General features: G+C 42.0%; 1 protein-coding gene across 4 annotated transcripts in view; it reads left to right on the top strand.

Moving 5' to 3' along the window:
- sh2b3 (SH2B adaptor protein 3) overlaps nt 1-23,360 on the top strand; it is a 217,063-nt gene that overhangs the window by 161,771 nt on the left and 31,932 nt on the right. For all 4 annotated transcript variants that reach the window (XM_041202251.1, XM_041202248.1, XM_041202249.1 and 1 more), the window contains one exon: nt 14,099-14,193. In XM_041202251.1, coding sequence (XP_041058185.1) covers nt 14,099-14,193 — 95 coding nt within the window. The remainder of the gene's footprint in view (nt 1-14,098; nt 14,194-23,360) is intronic.

The following is a 23,360-nucleotide window of genomic DNA, read 5'->3' as shown; positions in this document are numbered from 1 at the left end:
TGTAGCGACATTGGTTAAAATCCTCACTGACTGAGCTGATGCGTAAAAAATGGTCACATGTACTGGAATGATTCACTGGACAAGCCTTGGAGGAAATGGTTGTTGTGAATCATGTTTTCTATTTAGGGCAAAATGGCCACAGTATAATGTTGAATGACTCAAGGGAAATTAGTTCCCCAGTGGAAAAGTCATGCAATGTACTTACTTCAAGCTGTTTTAATCACAATTGAATCCAAACGATTGCACTTCAGTAGTACATTGAGACTGTTGTGTGTAACAGGAAGCTGCTGGGGCTTTGCAAGGGTGAAACATTGTGATTCAAAATGACACCTGAACTTTATTCTTTTTGTGAATAGCAAGTTCTCCTGTTTCTTTTACAACAGCAGATCATTGATGGTCAGGTGGATAAATGGACACTTGGTTCAAGTTGTATCTCCTTTTTATCAACTCCTATTATTTAAAAGTCCAAAGTAAACTGGAAGGTTTTGCGTGTAGTTAATACATTACCAGGATTTAACTGTAAAAGAAATGCAAATTGTGGGACTTGATCTTTACACATTTATAGGTAAAAATGGTACAACTTGTTATATATTGGCAACTTGTATATATTTGTGGAATGATCAGCATTAAAAATAATGAATTCGATTCAGGGGTTATAACTAACTTACCTCGGCAAAGTGATGTTATTTTTATGCAATACATGGGATGCTAATATCCCATTTATAACTACTTCCAATGGAAGTGGAGATGTAAGGTAATCCAGAGTTCTTACTGTTGAGTCGGTGGTTATATTGCATGTTAGATTCACAATAATCGAACAACTGGATATTGTAACTACTAAAAGGGCACCTTCAGAATACTGTCGGTCGGCATTGTCATGCTAAGAGACCAACTCACCAGTGGCCCAGTCCACAGGTGGCAGACCTGATGCAAGTGCCACTGTCTGTACTCAACAGTCATAGGTACCCAGTGAAATTGCCTCACATAGAGGATCTTGGATGCACTAACATCAAATCATTTACTTTAGTGGATTACCTTTAACAATATTGTTGCCTGTGGATGTAATGCTGCAAGATAAATAATATAAACCATGAGATTTTTTATTGCTCTGAACATCATCAATAATTAATCCTGTACCCACGCTGGCAAATACCCAGGCTACACCACTTCATGTGGTGCAAGGAGTCAGTGAACACTGAAGGGGTAACAATGGATAAGAAACGGGATAACCAACAATGTCAGACAGGAAAAGATGCATTGGTCTATCCACACAACTGCAATGCCTCATACATCAAAATATACACGGACCCAACTCTACATAAAAGTTATGTAATCTTCCGAAAGATGCAGAAAAAAAACGTTGAGCAGCTGGTTAGGGGGGTGGGGATTGAAAATTTCTCTCTGACCCTACTTTGGAAATCAAAATTAGCCCAAGGGATCCTGAACCTGATTAATGTTATGCATTACCAACCCCTTGTCAGAAACAGCTCCAGTTCTCACCTGAAGTTACTCAGCGAGTTAAAGTTCACCACATGTTCCAGCCTGTTCCATTATTCTTCAGGAAAGGTAGTCCAGCCTAATCTGCCCTTGCATCACTTGAGATTTTGACCCTGGTCCTCGTTAACCTACTTACAACAACAGCTTATATTTGTATAGCTCCTTTAGTATAATAAAACATCCCAAAGTGCTTCACAAAAGCATACTAGAACATAATGTAACACTTAGCCTCATAAGGAGATATTAGGTCGGATGACAAAAAAATGCTTGGTCAAAAAGTCAGAAGGTTTAGGAATTTCACAAAGGAGAGAGAGGTGGATAGGTTTAGATAGGGAATTCCACAACTTAAGGATGAAGCTGAAGGCATGGACACCAACATCTTATAAGTGTCAATTTTATGAGCCCTAAGTGTATACTGCACTGGCCTTTTGAGTCCCAGCTCCTTTAACCTGTAACTACTATATTATAAACTATGGGACTCTTCTGCACCCTTTCAAAACCTCAATGTCACCCACCACGTGAACAGTCCAAAACTGGGCGCGGCATTCTAACTGAAGCCTAACCAAAAGCCTAACACTAACAAAATAGCATACTTTGTCTTATAATGAATTCAGAATCACAGAACCACTGTGCAGAAGAGGCCCTTCGGTCCATCGAGTCTGCACCAACATGTGAGAAACACCTGACCTACCTACCTAATCCCATTTACCAGCACTTGGCCTGTAGCCTTGAATGTTATGACGTGCCAAGTGCTCATCCAGGTACTTTTTAAAGGATGTCAGGTAACCCGCCTCCACCACCCTCCCAGGCAGTGCATTCCAGACAGTCACCACCCTCTGGATAAAAAAGTTTTTCCCCACATCCCCACTAAACCTCCTGCCCCTCACCTTGACCTTATGTCCCCTTGTGACTGACACTTCAACTAAGGGGAACAGCTGCTCCCTACCCACTCTGTCCATGCCCCTCATAATCTTGTACACCTCGATCAGGTCACCCCTCAGTTTTCTCTGCTCCAACGAAAACAACCCAAGTCTATCCAACCTCTCTTCATAACTTAAATGTTTCATCCCAGGCAACATTCTGGTGAATCTCCTCTGCACCCCCTCCTGTGCAATCACATCCTTCCTATAATGTGGCGAACAGAACTGCACACTGTACTCCAGCTGTGGTCTCACTAAGGTTCTATACAACTCCAACATGACCTCCCTACTTTTGTAATCTACGCCTCGATTGATAAAGGCAAGTGTCCCATATGCCCTTTTCACAGCCTCACTAATATGCCCCTCTGCCTTCAGAGATCTATGGACACACACGCCAAGGTCCCTTTGTTCCTCAGAACTTCCTAGTGTCATGCTGTTCATTGAATATTTCCTTGTCAAATTACTCCTTACAAAGTGTATCGCCTCACACTTTTCAGGGTTAAATTCCATCTGCCACTTTGCCCATTTGACCATCCCATCTATATCTTCCTGTAGACCAAGACACTCAACCTCATTGTTAACCACCTGGCCAATCTTTGTGTCATCCGAAAACTTACTAATCCTAACCCACCACATAGTCATCTATGTCATTTATATAAATGACAAATAATAGGGGACCCAGCACAGATCCCTGTGGTACGCCACTGGACACTGGCTTCCAGTCACAGCATCCTTCTGTCATCACCCTCTGTCTACTACAGCTAAGCCAATTTTGAATCCACCTTATCAAATTACCTTGTATCCCATGTGCATTTGCCTTCTTTATAAGTCTCCCATGTGGGACCTTGTCTCAAAAGCTTTGCTGAAATCCATATAAACTACATCAACTGCCCTACCCTCTACATAACTGGTCACCTCCTCAAAAAATTCAATCAAATTTGTTAGGCATGACCTCCCTCTGACAAAGCCATGCTGACTATCCCTGATCAAACCTTGCTTCTCTAAGTGGAGATAAATACTCTTCTTCAGAACTTTCTCCAATAGTTTTCCTACCACTGATGTGAGACTCACTGGCCTGTAGTTCCCTGGCTTATCTCTACAACCCTTCTTAAATAATGGAACCACATTAGCTGTTCTCCAGTCCTCTGGCAGCTCCCCTGTGGCCAGAGAGGAATTAAAAATTTGGGTCAGAGCGCCTGCGATCTCCTCCCTTGCCTCCCTCAGCAGTCTGGGACACAAATCATCTGGACCTGGAGATTTGTCCACTTTTAAGCCTGCCAACACCTCCAATACCTTGTCACTCTCCACATCAATTTGCTCAAGAACCTCGCAGTCTCTCTCCCCGAGTTTGATACCTTCATTCTTATTCTCTTGGGTGAAGAAGGATGTAAAATATTCGTTCAACACTCTGACGATGTCCTCTGGCTCCACCCATAGATTGCCCCCTTGGTCCCTTATGGGCCCTACTCTTTCCCTGGTTTTCCTCTCCCCACTGATATACTTATAGAATATCTTGGGATTTTCCCTACTTTTACCAGCCAGAGCTCTCTCAATCCCCTCTTTGCTCTCCTAATTTCTTTCTTAAGCTCCACCCTGCACTTTCTGTGCTCCACTAATGCCTCTGCTGATTTGCTTCCCGTGTACCTGCTAAAAGCCTCTCTTTTCCTTCTCATCATAACCTGAATATCTCAGGTCATCTATGGTTCTCTGGGCTTGTTACTCCTTCCTATCACCCTAGAGGGAACATGTTGAGCCTGTACCCTCCCCATTTCCTTTTTGAACATCCCCCACTGTTCCCCTGTAGATTTCCCCACAAGTAACTGTTCCTAGCCTACCTTGGCTAGATCCTGCCTTATTTTACTAAAATCCACTCTCCCCCAATCTAAAACATTTTTTTGCAACTTGTCGATTTCTTTGTCCCAACAAACTTAAACTGTACTATGTCGTTATCGTTAAAATGCTCCCCCACCACCACCTCAGCCACCTGTCCGGCTTCATTCCCCTGATTTAGGTCCAGCAATGTGCCGTCCCTTGTTGGACCCTCTATGTATTGACCTAAAAAGTTCTCCTGTACACATTCTAGGAAATTCACTCCATCAAAGCCCTTAACACTATGTCTATCCCAATTAATGTTGGGAAAGTTGAAATCACCTAATATAATTACCCTATTTTTATTGTTTTTACACACCTCCACAAATTGTGCACATATTTACTCCTCAATTTCCTGCTGTCTATCTGGGGATCTATAATAAACACCTAATAATGTGGCTGCCCCTTTTTTATTCCTAAGCTCTACCCTCAAAGCTTCATTCGATGCCCCCTCTAAGATATCATCTTTCCTTACTGCAGTAACTGACTCCTTAACTAATAATGCAATGCTTCCTCCTCTTTTACCCCCTCCCCTGTCTTGCATGAAGATTCTATATCCCAGAAACTGAGCTGCCAATCCTGCCTCTCCCTCAACCACGTCTCAGTGATGGCTACTATATCACAATTCGAAGTGTCAATGCTCACCCTTAACTCATCCGTTTTACCTGTAATACTCCTAGCATTAAAGTAGAGGCCATCCAGCCTTGCCTTACTCCCTTGAAGCTTAATGCAGCTGTACTCCCTCTGCCTTGATTGTTTTACTGTATTATGATGTGTCCCTATTCTGCTAACATTCTGTGTCCCCTCCCCCTGCTGAATTAGTTTAAACTCCTCCCAACAGCATTAGCAAACCCACCCGCAAGGATGTTAGTCCTGCTCTGGTTCAGACGTAGACCGTTCCACTTGAACAGGTCCCACCTTCTCCAGAAACGGTCCCAGTGACCCAGGAATCTAAAACCCTCCCTCCTGCACCAACTCTTAAGCCAAGTCTTCATCTGCACAATTCTCCTATTTCTGACCTTGCTAGCATGTGGCACTGGCAGTAATCCAGAGATTACAACCCAAGAGGTCTTGCTTTTTAGTCTACTGCCTAACTCCCTGAAATCTTGATGCAAGACCTCATCCCTCTTTCTGCCTATGTCATTGGTACCAACATGTACCATGACCTCTGCCTTATCACCCTCCCCCTTCAGGATGTCTTGCAGCTGGTTAGTGACATCCCGGACCCTGGCACCAGGGAGGCAACACACCATCCTGGAGTCACGCTGATGGCCACAGTAGCGCCTATCTGTTCCCCTGACTATAGAATCCCCTATTACTATTGCTCTTCCTCCCTTCCTCCCCTCCTGTACAGACAGGCTGCTTATGGTGCCAGAAGCTTGGCTCTGTCCGCACTCCCTGGAGGAACCAGTACCCTCATCAGCCTCCAAAATGGAATACCGATTTGTGAGCGGGACCGCAGGGGACTCCTGAACTACCTGCCTGTTTCTGTTGGACTACCTGGTGGTCACCCATTCCCTTCCTTCCTCAAGTCTCTTCATCTGCGGTGTGACCACCTCTCTAAACGTGCTATCCACGATGCTCTCAGACTCGCGGATGCTCCACAGTGTCCCCAGCTGCCGTTCTAGCTCTGAAACCCGAGCTTCCAGGAGCTGCAGCTGGACACACTTCCTGCACACGTGCTGGTCCCGGGCACTGGAAATGTCCCCGGCTTCCTGCATGGAGCACGAAGAGCACACCACGGCTTTGAGAGCTTGTGCTACGACTTATCCCTTTAAATTAAACCTTTTAAGTCAATTACTCTAGGGCCCTCCTTTCCTGATCCTCGTTACTGTAGAATATACAAACTGTAAACCACAAAAGACCTTAAACTATAAGCGATTAAAGTAGTAAATACCTTACTCACTACTTGCCAGTGATTCCTTTCCCTTGTAGCCTCTTATGCTGCAGCACGCTCTGAAGATTTAAGAAGTTGGATAGCAAGGAAAAAATGCAAAGAGCACCTCGTCCCCTATGCACCAAATTCCCGCTTTAACTAGACTATTGAACTTACAAAAGTTAAAGAGAAATTAAAAAAGAAAGACTTACCAGTTTAATTCCCGCTTTGCACCAAATTGCCAATACCCTCTCTGGCTGTGCCCCACTCAGGATGTGCTCTCTCTCCTGTTCGTGTGCAAGCACACTGGTGACAGATTGCCCATATTCAAAAAGGATGCACAGGCAACCTAAGTAAACTGTGTGAAGCTCTATGATGTGCTGTAACTTGAATTCCAAAAAGTGTTTTGATAAGGTTTCACATAAAATTCAACTCAAAACTGATGATTGAACGTAAGCAACGTGTATTGATAAGAAACTGCCTAACCAGCGTGAAATGAGTACTCATTAGAGGAATTAAGTCAGAGTAGGAGAAGTACTGATTCTCATTCTTCATGGTTTGTTGGGAGGTTGACTTTTTTGAATTTATGCAAATTTAGGAGTGGATTTAGAAGTGGTTACAGTTGAAAATGATACAAAACTAGGAGGGGTAGTAAAATTGGAAGAGACAGCTCCAACATTACAGAATCGGTTGGACCAGATATGTAAATTTGAAAAAGTTGAAATAAAAGAAATGTTAACTGGGGAATTACTCAAAATTATTTTCTAGATATGATTTAAAATAACGGACTACATCCCTCAGTGGCTAAGAGGGACGATCCATGCAAACTGCTGAGTGGAGCATTTAGGGTACATTTGGCTATGCACCAATGTGTGAGTTCTAGGCACCTTAGCCTCTCTGAAACTAGAAAAATCGCAGCTTGGATGGGAGACCATCTACTGGAAACTGGAAGATAGAATGCTTGACAACAACCTTGATCTTGAGTTTCCAAAGGGAAAATACCCATAGCTTCCCTGCACCACAATTTTTTAAGTCTTTCTGCTCTTTTATGTTCTCCAAGACCATACTGTTCATGTATGGGCCTGAACAGTAAATGGCATACAGCACAGCCAAGCTTGATTCTCTCCTCACCTGATGCCAGTAAATGCACACTGTCCAGGAAGGATCTCTGGATGGTGGTCAGGACTGGAAAATCAGGCCTTTTACTCTCTTTTTCTATTTCTGAATCTAAGTGTAACTCGCCTACTGGAACTCCTGCTGAAATCAACACAAACTCAAGATTGAACCCAAGAACTTGTAACATCTATGAGATACAGTATCATACTGAACAGTGCAGATACATGTTCAGTTATAAAATGGGTCTCTTATATCTAACATATAAATCAAGTCCCTTGTTTTTCCAAGCTCAGCACATTGCATTGAGCCACTGAATTGGAGCACCACTGGACTGAAACAGCCCTAATCAAAGTCACATATTACATCTTCTGTGACTGTTACCAAGGTACACAATGCCTCCTTGACCTTCTCCACCAATCTGCAGCCTTTGACAGGACAAGCATCCTGCTCCAACACCTCTCCTGTGTTCTCCAGATCAATGAAGTTGCTCTTGCTTAGTTTTACTCTTACGTCTCCAATTGTAGCCAGAGAATCTCTTGCAATAACTTCCCTTCTTGCCGCCGCACCTTTATCTCTGGTGCCCCTCTGTGGATCTATACTTGTCCGTGTCAATTCCTCATCTGTATGCTGCTTCTTGGTGACATTTTCTGAAGACATGCAGTCTGACCACTGAGTTCCACCTCCCCACCACTCTTCTCCATTCCTCTACTATCTTGTGGTATGGGCCTGCTTGTCTGTCATTAGTTGGAATGAGTCACAATTTTCTCTAGTTAACATCCCAAAGTCCCAAATCATTGTCTTCACCATAAACTATATTTTCTTGACACCAATTCTGTTCTGCTCTTCGACCATGTTTGCAAAAATGCTATTTGACTCCAAGTTGAGCTTCGGACCCCATAGCCTCCCCATTACAAAAACTGCCTACTTCAACCTTTGTACTGTTGTCCATCTTCACTGCTGCCTCATCTGCTGCTAAAACCCTCGAACAGCTTTTGTTATTCCCAGACTTGAGTATTCCGATCCTCTCCTGGCCATCTTCCCATCTTCCACCTTCCAAAAATTTGAGCTTATCCCAAACTGCTGCCTGCATCATTACCTACACCAAATCCTGCTCACCTACTATCCCTGTACTTGCTGGTCCATCAGTGCATCTAATTTAAAATTTTCAATCCCTCCATGATTGCCACTCCCTTTCTGTGTTACCTTCTCTAGCCTTATTACTGTCTGGAAACATTGAAACAGGAGTAGGCCATTCAGCCCCTCCAGCCTGTTCTGCAATTAAGTGAGATCATGGCTGATCTTAACCTAAATCCATATACTCTGGAAACTCTATTCCCCCAACTCTTGGCCTTTCATGCCTCTCCTATTCCCTCCACCCTATTATTGTTGCCATGCCTTCTGGTATTTAGGCATAGGTCTGGACTTATAAGGGCTTCCTTCTAAGTCTCGCCTCTCTCGCCTCCCTTAAGACCCTCCATAAAATTGACCTCTTAGACCATGTTTTAGTAACTCCTTTGATTATGTCCTTCCTAGGCTTAATATGAATTTTTATTTTATTATACTTCAAAGTAACACCATGGGGTGTTCTATATTAAAGACACTATTTAAAGTTAAGTTGTTGCTGTAGTATTTTGCACTGTATTTGAAGTTGCCTTGTTGTGTATCTTTGTTTAACCCGAAATCCCAGGACCTACTGCCTGTAACTTTTACTGGAGAATTTTGAAAAAACGGGTTTATTTTTAAATATTTTTTCAAATTTAGGGTGCTGGGGATTTTTTTTGCTAATAAATATTCCATGGCAAGGATTTTAGAGGGAGAATAGTTGGTTACAGTCTTTCATTTGTATAGTTGGGGAGTTCTGGAGGTGCACCCAAGAACCTATTCCAGATGGAAAAATCAACACCATGGACACGAGGGCTGCTGTCAGCCTTTCCTTTCCAAGAGAAGGTGTATCCCCCTGCTTGTTCCTTCAGCTGCCCCTCCCAGGAAGGCAGGTCTCTCTGAGGGTAGCGATGTCAATTTGGAGCCTTGCTAGCTCACCTGATACAATTACTGTTCTTCTTTTTGGACTGTCAGTTTTGAGATTATCCATGGGCAGAATTTTACGAGTTGGCGGGTGGGGGTGGGGGTGGGGCCTGCTTGCCGACGTGTAAAATGACATGCAGTGACGTTTGGGGGGAACTCCTGAGGTCACCACGCCCCATTTAAATTTTCAGGAAGGCGAGGGCACAACGAAATCAGCTGTCCGCCCGCCGACCTGTCAATGGCCAATTGAGGCCATTGACAGAGTCAATTAAGTAATTAATGGACCTGCCTGTCCAACCTTAAGGTTGGCGGGAACTAGAAAAAACATGAAACCTCATCCACGGGCGGGATAAGGTTTCATGCAGGATTTTAAAAATTTAAATAAAGGTTTTGTGAATATTATGAACATGTTCCAACTCATGTGACATTGTCACATGAGGGGACATGTGAGGGAAATTTTATTTTTCTATTTTTGTCTTTTTCACATTTAGAGCCGATCTCCCTGAGGCAGCACTTAGCCTCAGGGAGATGAGTGTGCTCTTTCGTGCGCATGTGCGAAAGAGCACACTGCCAATTTTAGGCATTCCCCCCCCCCCCTGCCTACACAGGGAGCGCACAGTGCTTCTGTGTGGACATCACGCTGGGCGGGCGTTAATTGGCCCACCTACGTAAAATGGTGGCGCACCTCCGATTGGGGGTGCCGATTGGAAGCGCGCCCATACGTGCCCGCCCATCAACTTCCCCCCTGAAGGGAATGAGTGTATTAACATTCCAAGTTACAAATTTTAGAGTTTTATTTCTTTGACCATGGGGTGTGGTTCCCCAGCCATGAGAAAGTGAGACAGCCTATTTCTCGGGCACCTTTTCTAAGCCCTTCCCCATTTAGGGTGAACAAAGGGTATCCTGAAAGATGATTGTTCAGTCACAGATGCTGCTGCTCAAAGACACCTCTGTCCCAATACAGGCATCCAACGATCTTCATGCATCTGTCTCCTGTGTGCAAATTCTTGACTAGGGCCTCCCAGGCTCACAGCCTTGTCCCTATTGCCAATTCTCCATCGCCACAGGACTTGGCAAATGGACCCTGGTAGAAATGAACATGTGACTTTGTTTAACATGGGGATCTTGGGGCACCGTTGTTGCCTGCACAATTGTTCAAGGGATCGTCAGAACTCACAGGCTTCTCTGCCACGTCAAGGTGGCGATCCTTGGAATGATTCTGAGAATATTGAGGTTTATTGCAGTTTTTTTAAATCGTGGTTTTAGAAACTAAACTGAGGGACTGACCCTGAATTAAACTGTTAAAAGGACACCATCCCATTTCAGTGAATTAACTGCCCTGTTGCAGTTATTTTCATGAATGTGAATGAACTTACTACCTTTAATGACTTATGTATTTCATTGTTTAGCTGCAGGCCAGCAACTTTGGTTAACTTCAACAGTGTAATTTCAACCATAAATAACTTGAAATAACAAGAATTTCAAAAGAGTACAACAGATTTTTTTTCCATTTTTAAAGTGTGCAATGTTTAAATCTGAAATTGGAAGTTCTAAATGAAGGAAAGGAATAACAGCAAAAAAGATTTTTTTTTGCAGTTATCTCGATCGATGGTGACAATAGCTGCCTCTAGCGCAGGAAACTCAGGAAGCACATGTTGGCCTGCAGGGTTTGTATATCATCTGGGCCTCCTGATTGCCTCAGTGAGAGGCTTTTCCTGTTATTCAAATACCGAGAACTGTGTCAGCAATTAATCATGGTGTGATTTACAGAACTCTGCACTCAGTCTTCTCTCAGCCGCTTTCCTTATGTTTCCATGAATTAGATGCACATTTCCTGACTGGCTGTGTGAAAACTAATGATAGCTTGACTTGGCCCAGACCCCACTGACGCACAGATTGCCTATAACCCATATCCTGAATACTTGGCTCCTTTTTCCAAGCCTTATTTCACATGTTCGTGGTGTATTGAAATATAGACAGTCGCCTTCCATTGTGACGTGAGCTGGTAAAGTTCAGTATTTATTTTGGCATCTTACCACTAAGATGCAGTAATAATTCTGACATCCAATCAGTAATGAGCTACAGAACTAAACTTTTTCTGTGAATTATCAATGTATTTGTTCATTAGTAGTGAGTAGGATGCTTTATATATTCCTTATAGAATAAAAATTTCTAGACTGTCATTGTCTGATCATTCCATCCAGCAACTCTTATGCTGAGGAGTGTAAGTGAGGCTTTAGTTTGGGTTTTGTTTAGTTGCTGTGCCTTTATTTAAGCCTGTCTAATCTATTAAAGTTCCTTCTTTTTATATATTCTTTTCTTCTTCATAGCTAATCAATGAATTAAGTTCTCTGACTAGATATTGAATAAAAGAGCTGCCTTCTGATACTACTTTGTGGGCAAGAAGCATATAACTGTAGGTTATAAAGTGGAGAGTGCCAGTATTGTCCAACTTATGTGACTGTGCTGAGCCGACAGCAGCCCTGCTTTTGATAGCAGGACCGCAATGCAAACGAGGTGGCACAGAGAATGGTCTCAAGGTGCTTCCTCCAAACACAGCTCCTGCTGGGAGCTCTCCACTCATTACAGGCTGGATGGCAGTTCAGGTTTACCAATGCTACCCATTTTCTGCTCCCTGGCCTGTAAGGGTTTTTTTTTCCCAGTAATGACTCATGAACTTCAAAAAGAAAAACTCTACATGCTCATTTGTCTTTTTCTGCTGATGCAATTAGATCCACCATGCAGAGTTAGCTTGGCGGACTTCAGAACGCAAGGAGTGCTAACCTCTTACAGAACTGCTTCTACTGGCAGCGCAATAATGTAAAGACAGGAAGGATTTAATCATCTGTCATGCTTTCATAGGAAGGCAGCAGGAGGAGGAAAAGGCAGAAACAACAGTAACAATAGGGTCTGGTCACTTTGCCACCGAATGCTGCATTCAACTGAACTGTACCACCCACTCCAGTGGAAAAATTTGTGCAGAAATATACCATTGACAAGAAGTCCATAAGGCAGTGGTCAGCATGTAACATCCATGAGGACCTGCGGGAAAAGGAGATGGTGGATCCTGTTGGATGGTTCCCCAAGCAATCCGTCAAGGTCATTTGGCAGAATACCTCATTGCCAGAAGTCTCCAACAAGCACCAAGGTGTAGTGGTGAGATGGGCCCTCCCATTTGGGTTCTTCCTGCACGCTCAGAAGGCAGAATTTTCTGCCTGTCAGGCAGGCGGGCCCAACCTAATCTCCGGCGGGCAGGGAGCCGATCCCCACCGGAGAAGTGGGCCCCGCCGCCATTTTACATGGGCGGGCCAATTAAGGCCCACCCAGCATGATGTCCGGCGGGAAGCGCTATGCACTTCCTGTGTTGGGGGGGGATTCCCCAAAAGCGAGAGTGCGCTCTTTCACGCATGCACACGAAAGAGCGCACATCTCCCTGAGGCTAAGTGCTGCCTCAGGACGATCACTGACAGTTCTTAATGAAAATTAGAAAAAATAAATTCCCTAACATGTCCCCCTCATGTGACAATGCTCCATGCTCACCAACGGCAAAATTCTGCCCAGAGCCTCGTCACCTCTGCACGCTTGAGGTGACTGTAGTGGGGAAGAGACCATTCCTTACCTCCTTCTGGATTGTCCCTTTACAGAGCAGGTCTGGAAAGAGATGTGGTGGCTTTTGTCCAGGTTCATCCCAAGCAGCTCTGTAACACAGGACTGAATGAATGCTCTAGGGCTGTTCCCAGGGATGCACATCGCGATGAACATCAACTACTGCTGGAGGACCGTCAACTGAAGCTCTTTGGTCCGTTTGGAACTTTCTGGTCTTCCAGTGCAAAAGAGCTGTAGACAACTGAGTGCTGCAGACATTCCAAGGTCCAGGACTACTAGTTGCGTGATACAGTAAAGCTTGGGGCAGCCACGCAAAGGTTCAATGGGGAAAGGCCACATAGTATACCAAGGGGCTGGAAACTGTGTAAAAACCCTCCGGCTATATGCACCAGAGAATGTTTAACATAAAATGTAAATGCACAGTGTAAATATAACCTGTAATGGCAAGTGTAGTGAGAAACCTCATGTACTAGATTGAAAGAAACTGATCTGTATTATACTTTGTGATGTCAAATCTGAACTGCTATACAATGTACTTCCACAAATTTTATGAATAAAGTATATTTTGGGAGAAAAAAGTAACAAATGTGTTATCATCTTATATTACTCTCTTATCAGTTAACTTAAGGGTGTCATTTTGAGAATAACTCTACCTCAGCTACCAGTGCTCTTGGTTAGACTGTAGTAGACACTGCAGGGTAGTGATTGAACCTAAAGGAGAAAACTTGCAGCAGGAGAAATTAGTAAAAGAAAGCTCACCAACTTGATTATTGTTCTTGGGGATAATGAGGCTGAGCGCAGTATGTGGTTACACTCTTGAAATGTCTGTCTACTATTTATACAAGTGATCTTAAGATCTTATCAGGTAGTTCTATATAAAAAGTATTGTGCTTTGTTTTTGATTTTCTGACGTTTATTTGAGAAAGCTCTGAATCAAACCCTGGGAAATAATTGCCCCAATATTTGAGCTGGATTGTGTATATGCAAGTTTAGGAATAGGAGAAGTTCAAAGAAGGTACAGATAATGATAAATCTGAAAAATATGATGATCATGAGATATTGCTTGACATCACCTATCATTTACTCCAACAGGCCATTTACTGAAATCCTTTAAATGTCCAAAAACAGACACTATGCATTCCACTGCAAGCTAAGACAGAATGAAATGTTTCTTCTTGTTTGATTGCAGGTCTGATGGAGTGGATGTGGAACTGCTCACTGCTCCTCACTCCAACAGCATGCAGACAGTCTCTGTTGATGGAAGTACAGATTCTATACACCAAGGTAACTGGCAGTTTTGCACATATTTTCTCAGATGGTTTAATTAAATGGTTACTGAGGATTGCATTTAAATATTGAGGTATTTTAGAAACACTAACATAACCCCATGTTACTACTTTGCACAGAGACAATGCTGTTCACCACCCACCTACACTTTCCTTATCTGGCATTGCCTCGATAGTCTAATGATACCTCTCAGAGGTCTAAGTGGGTGGAATCGCATATCAGCCCTCCTAACAATGTTACTACAACATAATATTAATTAGTTTCCTGTCTTTCTTAAATTGTAGTCTGTAATTTTGCTCTCTCTTTACCAATTTTCTCCCCCATCTTTGAAGCGGATGGATATTGTGCTGCCAATTACTTTATTGTCGAGCTCATCTTTGATGCAATTGAGAACAATTATTGAATGTTGTGTAATCTGCACTGCTTGGGTATGTTTTGCGCAACAGGACTGGACAATTCCTGGGGTGATTATCTTTGATCATACGTGGCACCTACAAACAGCATGCAGACCTCTTAATCCACCTCTTCATTCTGCTGCTCTAAAGGGTTGCTTAAGGTGCTTAAGATCACAAGTAAATAAGCTTAGTTACTTGCCACCTCTAGAGAGTTGATTTGGTCTATTTTATGTTCATACTTGAATTATTTATATTTTTATATGTAAATGCTTTCAGAAGCTGTGGCAGAGCTTTAGAAATAGAAATGAAACATAGACAGGTCTAAATTTATTGTGTGCATTTCCTGTCCCACAACGATGTGGTTAACTCTTAATTACTTACTAATTACCCATTCAGTTGTCAGGGCAACTAGGGATGGGCAATAAATGTTGACATTGCTAGTGACGTGCAACCCCTGAGAATTCATTTTAAAAGTGAAGGTACCGCACACTGTTTAATGTATATTTCTGTCACAACTTTTAAAAAAAAAGATTCAAACTTTTCAGCAATATAAAATATATAGGACTGATTACAGATTTTTCATTGACCTTTGCAGTGTTATCAACAAGACTTTATGGTCTTGAAATGGCATAACACTATACTTTATCAACAGAATTATGTTTGAGTCCTTATTAAAAAAACACTTAAAACAAAGCAGTCACCACTTATTTCATAGGAACATAGGAAATAGGAGCAGGAGTAGGCCATTTGGCCCCTCGAGCCTGCTCTGCCATGGCTGATCATCTACCTCAATGTCATTTTCCCGCAACATCCCCTTATCCTTTGATTTCTGTACTGTCTAGAACTCTATTGATCTCTGTTGAATATACTCAATGACTGAGCCTCCACAGCTCACTGGGGTAGAGAATTCCAAAGATTCATCACCGTCCTAGTGAAGAAATTCCTCCTTATCTCAGTCCCAAATGGCTTACCTTTTATTCTAAAATTTGTCCACTGGTCCTAAACCCCCCCAACCAACCAGAGGAAACATCCTTCCTGCTTCTACCCTGTCAAGCCCTGTAAGAATTTTGTATGATCCAATGAGATCACCTCTCATTCTTCTAAACTCTAGAGAATTTAGGCCCAGTATCCTCAATCTTTCCTCATGGGACAACCCCGCCATCTCGGAGATCTGTTTGGTGAATCTTCGTTTCACACCCTCCCTGGCAAGTATATCCTTCCTTGGGTAAGGAGACCAAAACTGTACACAATACTCACCAAGGGTCCATACAATTACAGCAAAACCTCTTTACTTCTGTACTCAAATCCTCTTGCAACAAAGGCCAACAAGCTATTTGCCTTCCTAATTGCTTGCTGCACCTGCTTGTTAGGTATCAGTGACATATGAATAAGGACACCCAGGCCCCTTTGGACATCAACACTTCCCAAGCTCTGACCGTTTAAGAAATACTCTGTGTTTCTGTTTTTCCTACCAAAGTGGACAACCTCACATTTTTCCACATTATATTCCATCTGCCATGTTCTTGCCTATGCACTCAACTGGTCTAAATCCCTTGAAGCCTCTTTGCATCCTCCTAACAATTCACATTCCTATCAGTTTTGTGTCATCAGCAAACTTGGAAATGTTACATTTGGTCCCCATATCCAAATCATTGATAGGTTGTGAATAGCTGGGGTCTGAGCACTGATCCTTGCAATACCCCAATAGTCACAGCCTGCCAACCTGAGAATGACCTGTGTATCCCTACCCTGTTTTCTGTCTGTTAACCAATTCTCAATCCATGCCAGTTTATAACCCCCAATCCCACGTGCTCTAATTTTGCTTAGTAGCCTATGTGGGACCTTATCGAATGTCTTCTGAAGATCCAAATACACTGCATCCACTGGTTCCCCTTATCTTTTCTGCTAGTTATAACCTTAAAAAGCTTTAACAGGTTTTCAAACATGATTCCTCTTTCATAAATCCATGTTTATTCTGCCCAGTCCTACCATTATTTTCTAAATGTTTAGTTATCACATTCTTTATTATAGATTCTAGCACTTTCCCTACTACTGATGCCAGGCTAATTCGTCTGTAGTTCTCTGTTTTCTCTCTCCCTCCTTTCTTAAATAGTGGGGTTACATTTGCTACCTTCCAATCTACAGGAACCATTCTAAAATCTATATAATTTTAGAAAGTGACCACCAATGCATCCATTATCTCTACAGCCACCTCTTTCAGCATGCTCGGATGTAGATCGTCAGGCTTAGGGGATTTATCAACTTTCAGTCCCATTAATTTCTTCAGTACTACTATTTTGCTAATACTAATTTATTTCAGTTCCTTATTTTCACTAGTCCCTTGGTTGTTTAGTGTTCCTGGGAGGTTTTTTGAATCTTCCTCCATGAAGATAGACACAAAGTATCTGTTTAGTTTCTCTGCCATTTCTTTATTCCCCATTATAAATTCTCCTGTCTTTGCCTGTGGCAGGCCAACATTTATCTTTTACATATCTATAGAAGCTTTTACAGTCCATTCTAAAATGTTTCCAATCCTCAGGCTTACTACCTTTTTTGGTAACTTTATAGGCTCCTTCCTAACTTCTCTTGTTAGCCATAGTTGGATCATCTTTTCTGCTACATTTCTGTGCCTCAAAGGAATGTAAATTTGTTGTCAACCATGTATTAATTCTTTAAATGCTAACCATTGCCTGTCTACCATCATACCTTTTAATGTAGTCTCCCAATCTACACAGCCAATTTGCTCTTCATACCTTCATGGTTTTCTTTGTATAGACTTAAGACCCTGATTTCAGATTGAACAACATTGTTTTCAAACCTAATGCAAAGTTCTATCATATTATAGTCAATAGTCCCTCAAGGCTCCTTTACAACAAGATTATTAATTTCTTCCTTGGGTTTTCAAAATTTCTGTTTTGGTGTAAGGGCCAGGATCTAAAGCAACTGACAATCTACAGAGAAATTGGCCTTTAGGATCTGTCACTTAGCTGCACATTGTAAAGTGTGATACTCCTCTCCTGATTGAATATTATATGGCCTCACCTATTGTGAGCACTGTCATGGGGGCACTGCTGGCACTTTACAATATCAAGAGCTAATGTCTTGTTTACAAATATCTTTATTTTTTGACAGCATTTTCTGTAACTGCAGACTTGGGTACAACAAAAAATAAATGTTACATAATTCTAGTCAGTTAAATTGACAAACAAATGCCTCCTGATCATTTGAGGGGAGATTTGGAAAGTTAAAGAGAAAGCACAAGACAGTAGTGCAGGGTAGCACTGCAGGTAATGATAACTGGGGTGAAACAAGAAGAGTTGGAATGTACAAACAGAAGAATGCACCAGCAAATAAGGTCAAAATAGGGGAAAATAGTAAAAAAACAGAGTGAAAGGTTCTTTATCTGAATGCATGCAGCATTTGGGACAAGATGAACAAAGTGAGAACATAAGTAGAAATAAATGAGTATGATATGATAGCATTACAGTGACATGGTTGGAAAGTGACCATGGCTGGGACCTGAATATTCAAGGGTATTTGACATTTCAGAAGGACAGGAAGAAGGGAAAAGGAAGCAGGTAGTTCTGTTAATAAAGGATGAGATCAGTACTGTAGTGAGAAATGATCTCGGCTCAGAGGATGAAAATGTAGAATCAGTTTGGGCGAAGATAAGAAATAGCAAAGGAGGAAGTCACTTGTGGGAATTATTTATAGGCCCTCTGACTATAACTACACTGTAGGATGGAGTATAAATCAAGAAATAATGAGGGCTTGTAAGTACGTACTGTAATAATCATGGGATATTTTAATCTTCGTATAAATTGGATGAATCAAATTGGCAAAGTTGCTTGGCGGTTAAGTTCATTGTGTATTCAGGAAAGTTTCTTAGAACAATATGTCCTGGAACCAACTAGGCTGTTTTAGACTTGGTAATGTATAATGAGATAAGATTGATTAATGACCTCATAGTACTTAAGGAAGTGGCCCTAGAAATAGTGGATGCATTGGTGGTCATCTTCTGAGATTCTGTAGACTCTGGAACAGTTCCTACAGATTGGAGGGTAGCTAATGTAACCCCACTATTTAAAAAGGGAGGCAGAGAGAAAACAGGGAATTATAGACCAGTCAGCCTGACGTTGGTAGTGGTGAAAATTCTAGAGTCCATTATAAAAGATTTAACAGCTGAGCACGTGGAAAACAGTGGCAGAATCAGACCGAGCCAGCATGGATTTATGAAAGGGAAATCATGCTTGACAAATCTACTGGAATTTTTCAAGAATGTAACTAGTAGAGTTGATGAGGGGGAGCTGTGGATGTGGTTTATTTGGACTTTCAGAAGGCTTTCGACAAAGTCCCACATAAGAAATTGGCGTGTAAAATTAAAGTGCATGGGATTGGGGGTAGTGTATTGAGATGGATAGAAAACTGGTTGGCACACAGGAAACAAAGAATAGGAATAAATGGGTCTTTTTCTGAATGGCAGGCAGTGACTAGTGGGGTACCGCAGGGATTGGTGCTGGGACCCCAGTTATTCACAATATATATTAATGATTTAGATGAGGGAATTAAATGTAATATCTCCAAATTTGCAGATGACACAAAGCTGGGTGGAAGGGTGAGCTGTGAGGAGGATGCAGAGATGCTTCAGTGTGATTTGGACAAGCTGAGTGAGTGGGCAAATGCATGGTAGATGAATATAATGTGGATAAATGTGAGGTTATCCATTTTAGTAGTAAAAAACAGGAAGGCAGATTATTATCTGAATGGCTATAAACTGAGAGAGGGGAATGTGCAACAAGACCTGGGTATCTTTGTACACCAGTCGCTGAAGGTAAGCATGCAGGTGCAGCAGGCGGTAGAGAAGGCAAATGGTATGTTGGCCTTCATAGCTAGAGGATTCGAGTTCATGAACAGGGATGTCTTGCTCAAATTGTACAGGGCCTTGGTGAGACCACACCTGGTGCAGTTTAGGCCTCCTTATCTGAGGAAAGATGTACTTGCTGTAGAGGGAGTGCAGCAAAGGTTTACCCAACAGATTCCTGGGATGGCGGGACTGACATATGAGGAGAAATTGAGTCGATTAGGATTATATTCACTAGAGTTCAGAAGAATGAGGGGGGATCTCAGAGAAACCTATAAAATTCTAACAGGGTTAGACAGGGTAGATGCAGAAAGGATGTTCCCAATGGGGGTGGGGGGGTAGTCCAGAACCAGGGGTCAGTCTGAGGATATGGGGTAGACCATTTAAGACTGAGATGAGGAGAAATTTCTTCACCCAGAGAGTGGTGAGCCTGTGGAATTTGTTACCACAGAAAGTAGTTGAGACCAAAACATTGTATGTTTTCAAGGAGGAGTTAGATATAGCTCTTGGGGTGAAAGGGATCAAAGGGTATGGGGAGAAAGTGGGAGCAGGCCATTGAGTTGGATGATCATAATGAATGGTGGAGCAGGCTTGAAGGGCCAAATGGCCTACTCCTGCTCCTATGTTTCTATGACCTTCTAGGTAAGAGTGATCATAACATGATAGAATTTCACATTCAGTTTGAGGATGAGAAACAAGGGTCTAAGACTAGCGTCTTAGATTAAATAAAGGCAATTACAAGGGTATAAAGACAGAGTTAGCTGAAGTGTGCTGGGAAAATAGGTTAAAAGGGAAGACCATAGAGAAGCAGTGGCATACGGTTAATAAGATATTTCATAACTCTCAAAGATATCTTCCATTGAAACTCAATGAAAAAGATGCACCATCTGTAACTAACTAGGGGAGTTAAGGATGGTATCAAATTGAAAGAAAAGATGTACAATGCTCCAAAGATTAGTGGTAAGTCAGAAGATTGGTAAAAGTTCAGAAACCAGTAAATAATGACTAAAAAATAATAAAGAGGGAGAATTTGGAGTGTGAGAGAAAACTAGCAAGAAATATTAAAAACAGACTGCAAAAATTTCTACAAGTGTATAAAAAAGAAAACAGTAGCAAAAGTGAGCGTTGGTCCCTTAGAGCATGAGACTGGGAAATTAATAATGGAAAACAAGGAAATGGCAGAGACTTTGAACAAATATTTTGTATCTGGCTTCACAGTAGAAGATACAAAAAGTATCCCAAAAATAGTAGAAAAGTAGGGCGAAGGGGAGGGAGGAATTTGAAATAATCATAATCACTAGAGAAAAGGTACTAAGAAAACTAATGTGACCAAAGGCTGACAAATTCCTGCACATGTTGGTCTGCATCCTAAGGTTTTAAATGAAGTGGCTGCAGAGATAGTGGATGCATTGTTTGTAATCTTCCAAAATTCTGTAGGTTCTGGGAAGGTCCCAGTGGATTGGAGAACCACAAATGTAACACCACTGTTCAAGGAAGGAGGGAGACAGAAAGCAGAAACTGTAAGTCATTTAGTCTAACATTTGTCATTGGGAAAATGCTAGAATCCATTAAGAAGCACATTTAAAAGATCGCAACAAAATCAGGCAAAGTCAGCATGGTTTTTTGAAAGGGAATTTGACAAATTTATTAGAGCTCTCTGAGGCTGTAACAAGCAGTGTGGATAAAGGGGAACCAGTAGACGTAGCGTATTTAGATTTCCAAAAGGCATCCAATAAGGTGCCACATAAAGAACGACTGCCCAAGGTAAGAGCTCACAGTGTTGGGGTGATATATTAGCATGGACACAGGATTGGCTAACTAACAGGAAACAGAGAGTTGGGATAAATTGGTCATTTTCAGGTTGACAAACTATAACTAGTGGAGGAATGCTGGGACCATTGCTGAGCCTCAAATATTTATGGTCTATATTAATGACTTGGATGATGGGACCGAATGAATTGAGGATACAAAGTGTCTGCAAAGGGATATAGATTAAATGAGAGGGCAAAAATTTGGCAGATGGGTATAATGTGAAAAATGTTAGATTGTCCACTTTGGCAGGAAGAATAGAAAAAGCAGAATATTATTTAAATGGAAAGAGATAGCAGAATCCTGCGGTACAGAGGGATCTGAGTGTCCTTGTACATGAATCACAAAAAATTAGCACGCAGGTACAGCTAGTGATTAGGAAGGTAAATGGATGTTAGCTTTATTATATGGGGGATGGTGCATAAATAAGGGAAGTTTGTTGTACAGGTGAGACCACATCTGGAGTACTGTGTACAATTTTGATCTCCTTACTTAAGGAGGGATATACATGCATTAGAGTCTCCTAATCAGCCATATTGCAGAAGGCAATGACCAACCACTGCAATACTTTGCCAAGAATAATTATGGACCAATCCAATGGAAGTACATGGTTGACAAAACCCTCTTAGAGCATGGTACCTGAAGAAGGAGGATATTTGCATTGGAAGCAGTTCAGATAAGGTTCAGGAGGCTGATTCCTGGGATAAAGGGGTTGACTTATGAGAAATAATACAAGAACACAAGAAATAGGAGCAGGAGTAGACCATATGGCCTGGCAAGCCTGCTCAGCTATTCAGTATGATCATTGCTGAGCTTGGACTTCAACTCCACTTTCTCGCTTGCTCCCATATCCCTTGATTCCCTGAGAGACCAAAAATCTGTCTATCCCAGCCTCAAATGTATTCAACAATGGAGCATCCAACAATTCACAACCCTTTTGAGTGACATAATTTCTCCTCAGTTCAGTCCTAAATGATCGGCCCTTTATGCTGAAACTGCCCTGTGTTTTAGATTCCCTGAACAGCGAAAACAATCAGTCAGTCTTTGGAATTCTCTTTCTCAGAGAGCAGTGCAGGCTGAGTCATTGAATATGTTCAAGGCTGCTAGATGTTTGATCAACAAGAAAGTCAAGGGTTATGGAGGGAGCAGGCAGGCAAGTGGAGTTAATGCCACAGTCAGATCAGCAATGATCTTATTGAATGGCGAACAGTCTGGATGGGTCAAATGGCTTACTCCTATTCTTATTCCATTTGCTCTTTTGATCCATAATGCCAGGTGCTCCACCTAGTGGCTGGGTCTAAAAATGCTTAAATTTACCCACAAGAGGTTTTCAATTTGAAAAGTTTAAAAATGGAGGATGGTAGAAAGTATTAGTATTACAACACCCAGGGATATATTTACATATAACTGGAAGTTTGACCATTGTTGCAGTATTCACTGAGTAAGCCAGGAGAACATTGCATTAAGTCAAAGTAATCACTAAAGTTTGTTGACCACGAATCCAAGCAGTGACTTGCTTAAAGACCACTGGTTGTTAGCTGAAGTTTGACAAAATATTAAACTAGCTGTTGCTGGATATTGTAATCGTTGCAAGGTGTTGCACTAAAACATTTTACAAAATTACCAATTTACTTGTGTATCATGGCTTTATGTCCCTATGTAGCTGAAGTAGTGTCACTATCTGGAGGATGCACAGTAAAATATTGTGAATTCAAAAAAGAAAATATTGCATTTGAATGGAAAGTGCATTTCACAACCATCGGACATCCCAAAGCACTTCACAGCCCATAAATCACTTTCGAAGTGCTACTGCTCATCTTAGAAATATGCCATGGGATCTTTTACATCTAACTGAGAGAATGAACGGGGACTTGGGGGCCTCTGTTTAACATCTCATCCAACAGACAGCACCTCTGACAGTGTAGCACTCTATTTCGCTTGCTGTCGGTCTAGTGTTGTGGAATCATCCTGAGCAGAGGCTAAGAACTACAACTCCCAGCATGCATTGGGGTTTTTGTGCCTGTGTAGGCTGGACATGGGCAGCGGATGCGCAGTCTGATGTTTTTGTAGTTCTTCTGGCTGAAGTCGGGCTCAATGCA

The sequence above is a fragment of the Carcharodon carcharias genome, chromosome 13 (genome assembly GCF_017639515.1).
Source record: "Carcharodon carcharias isolate sCarCar2 chromosome 13, sCarCar2.pri, whole genome shotgun sequence".
NCBI classification, from domain to species: Eukaryota; Metazoa; Chordata; class Chondrichthyes; order Lamniformes; family Lamnidae; genus Carcharodon; species Carcharodon carcharias.
This window is presented reverse-complemented; position numbering and strand designations above follow the sequence as displayed.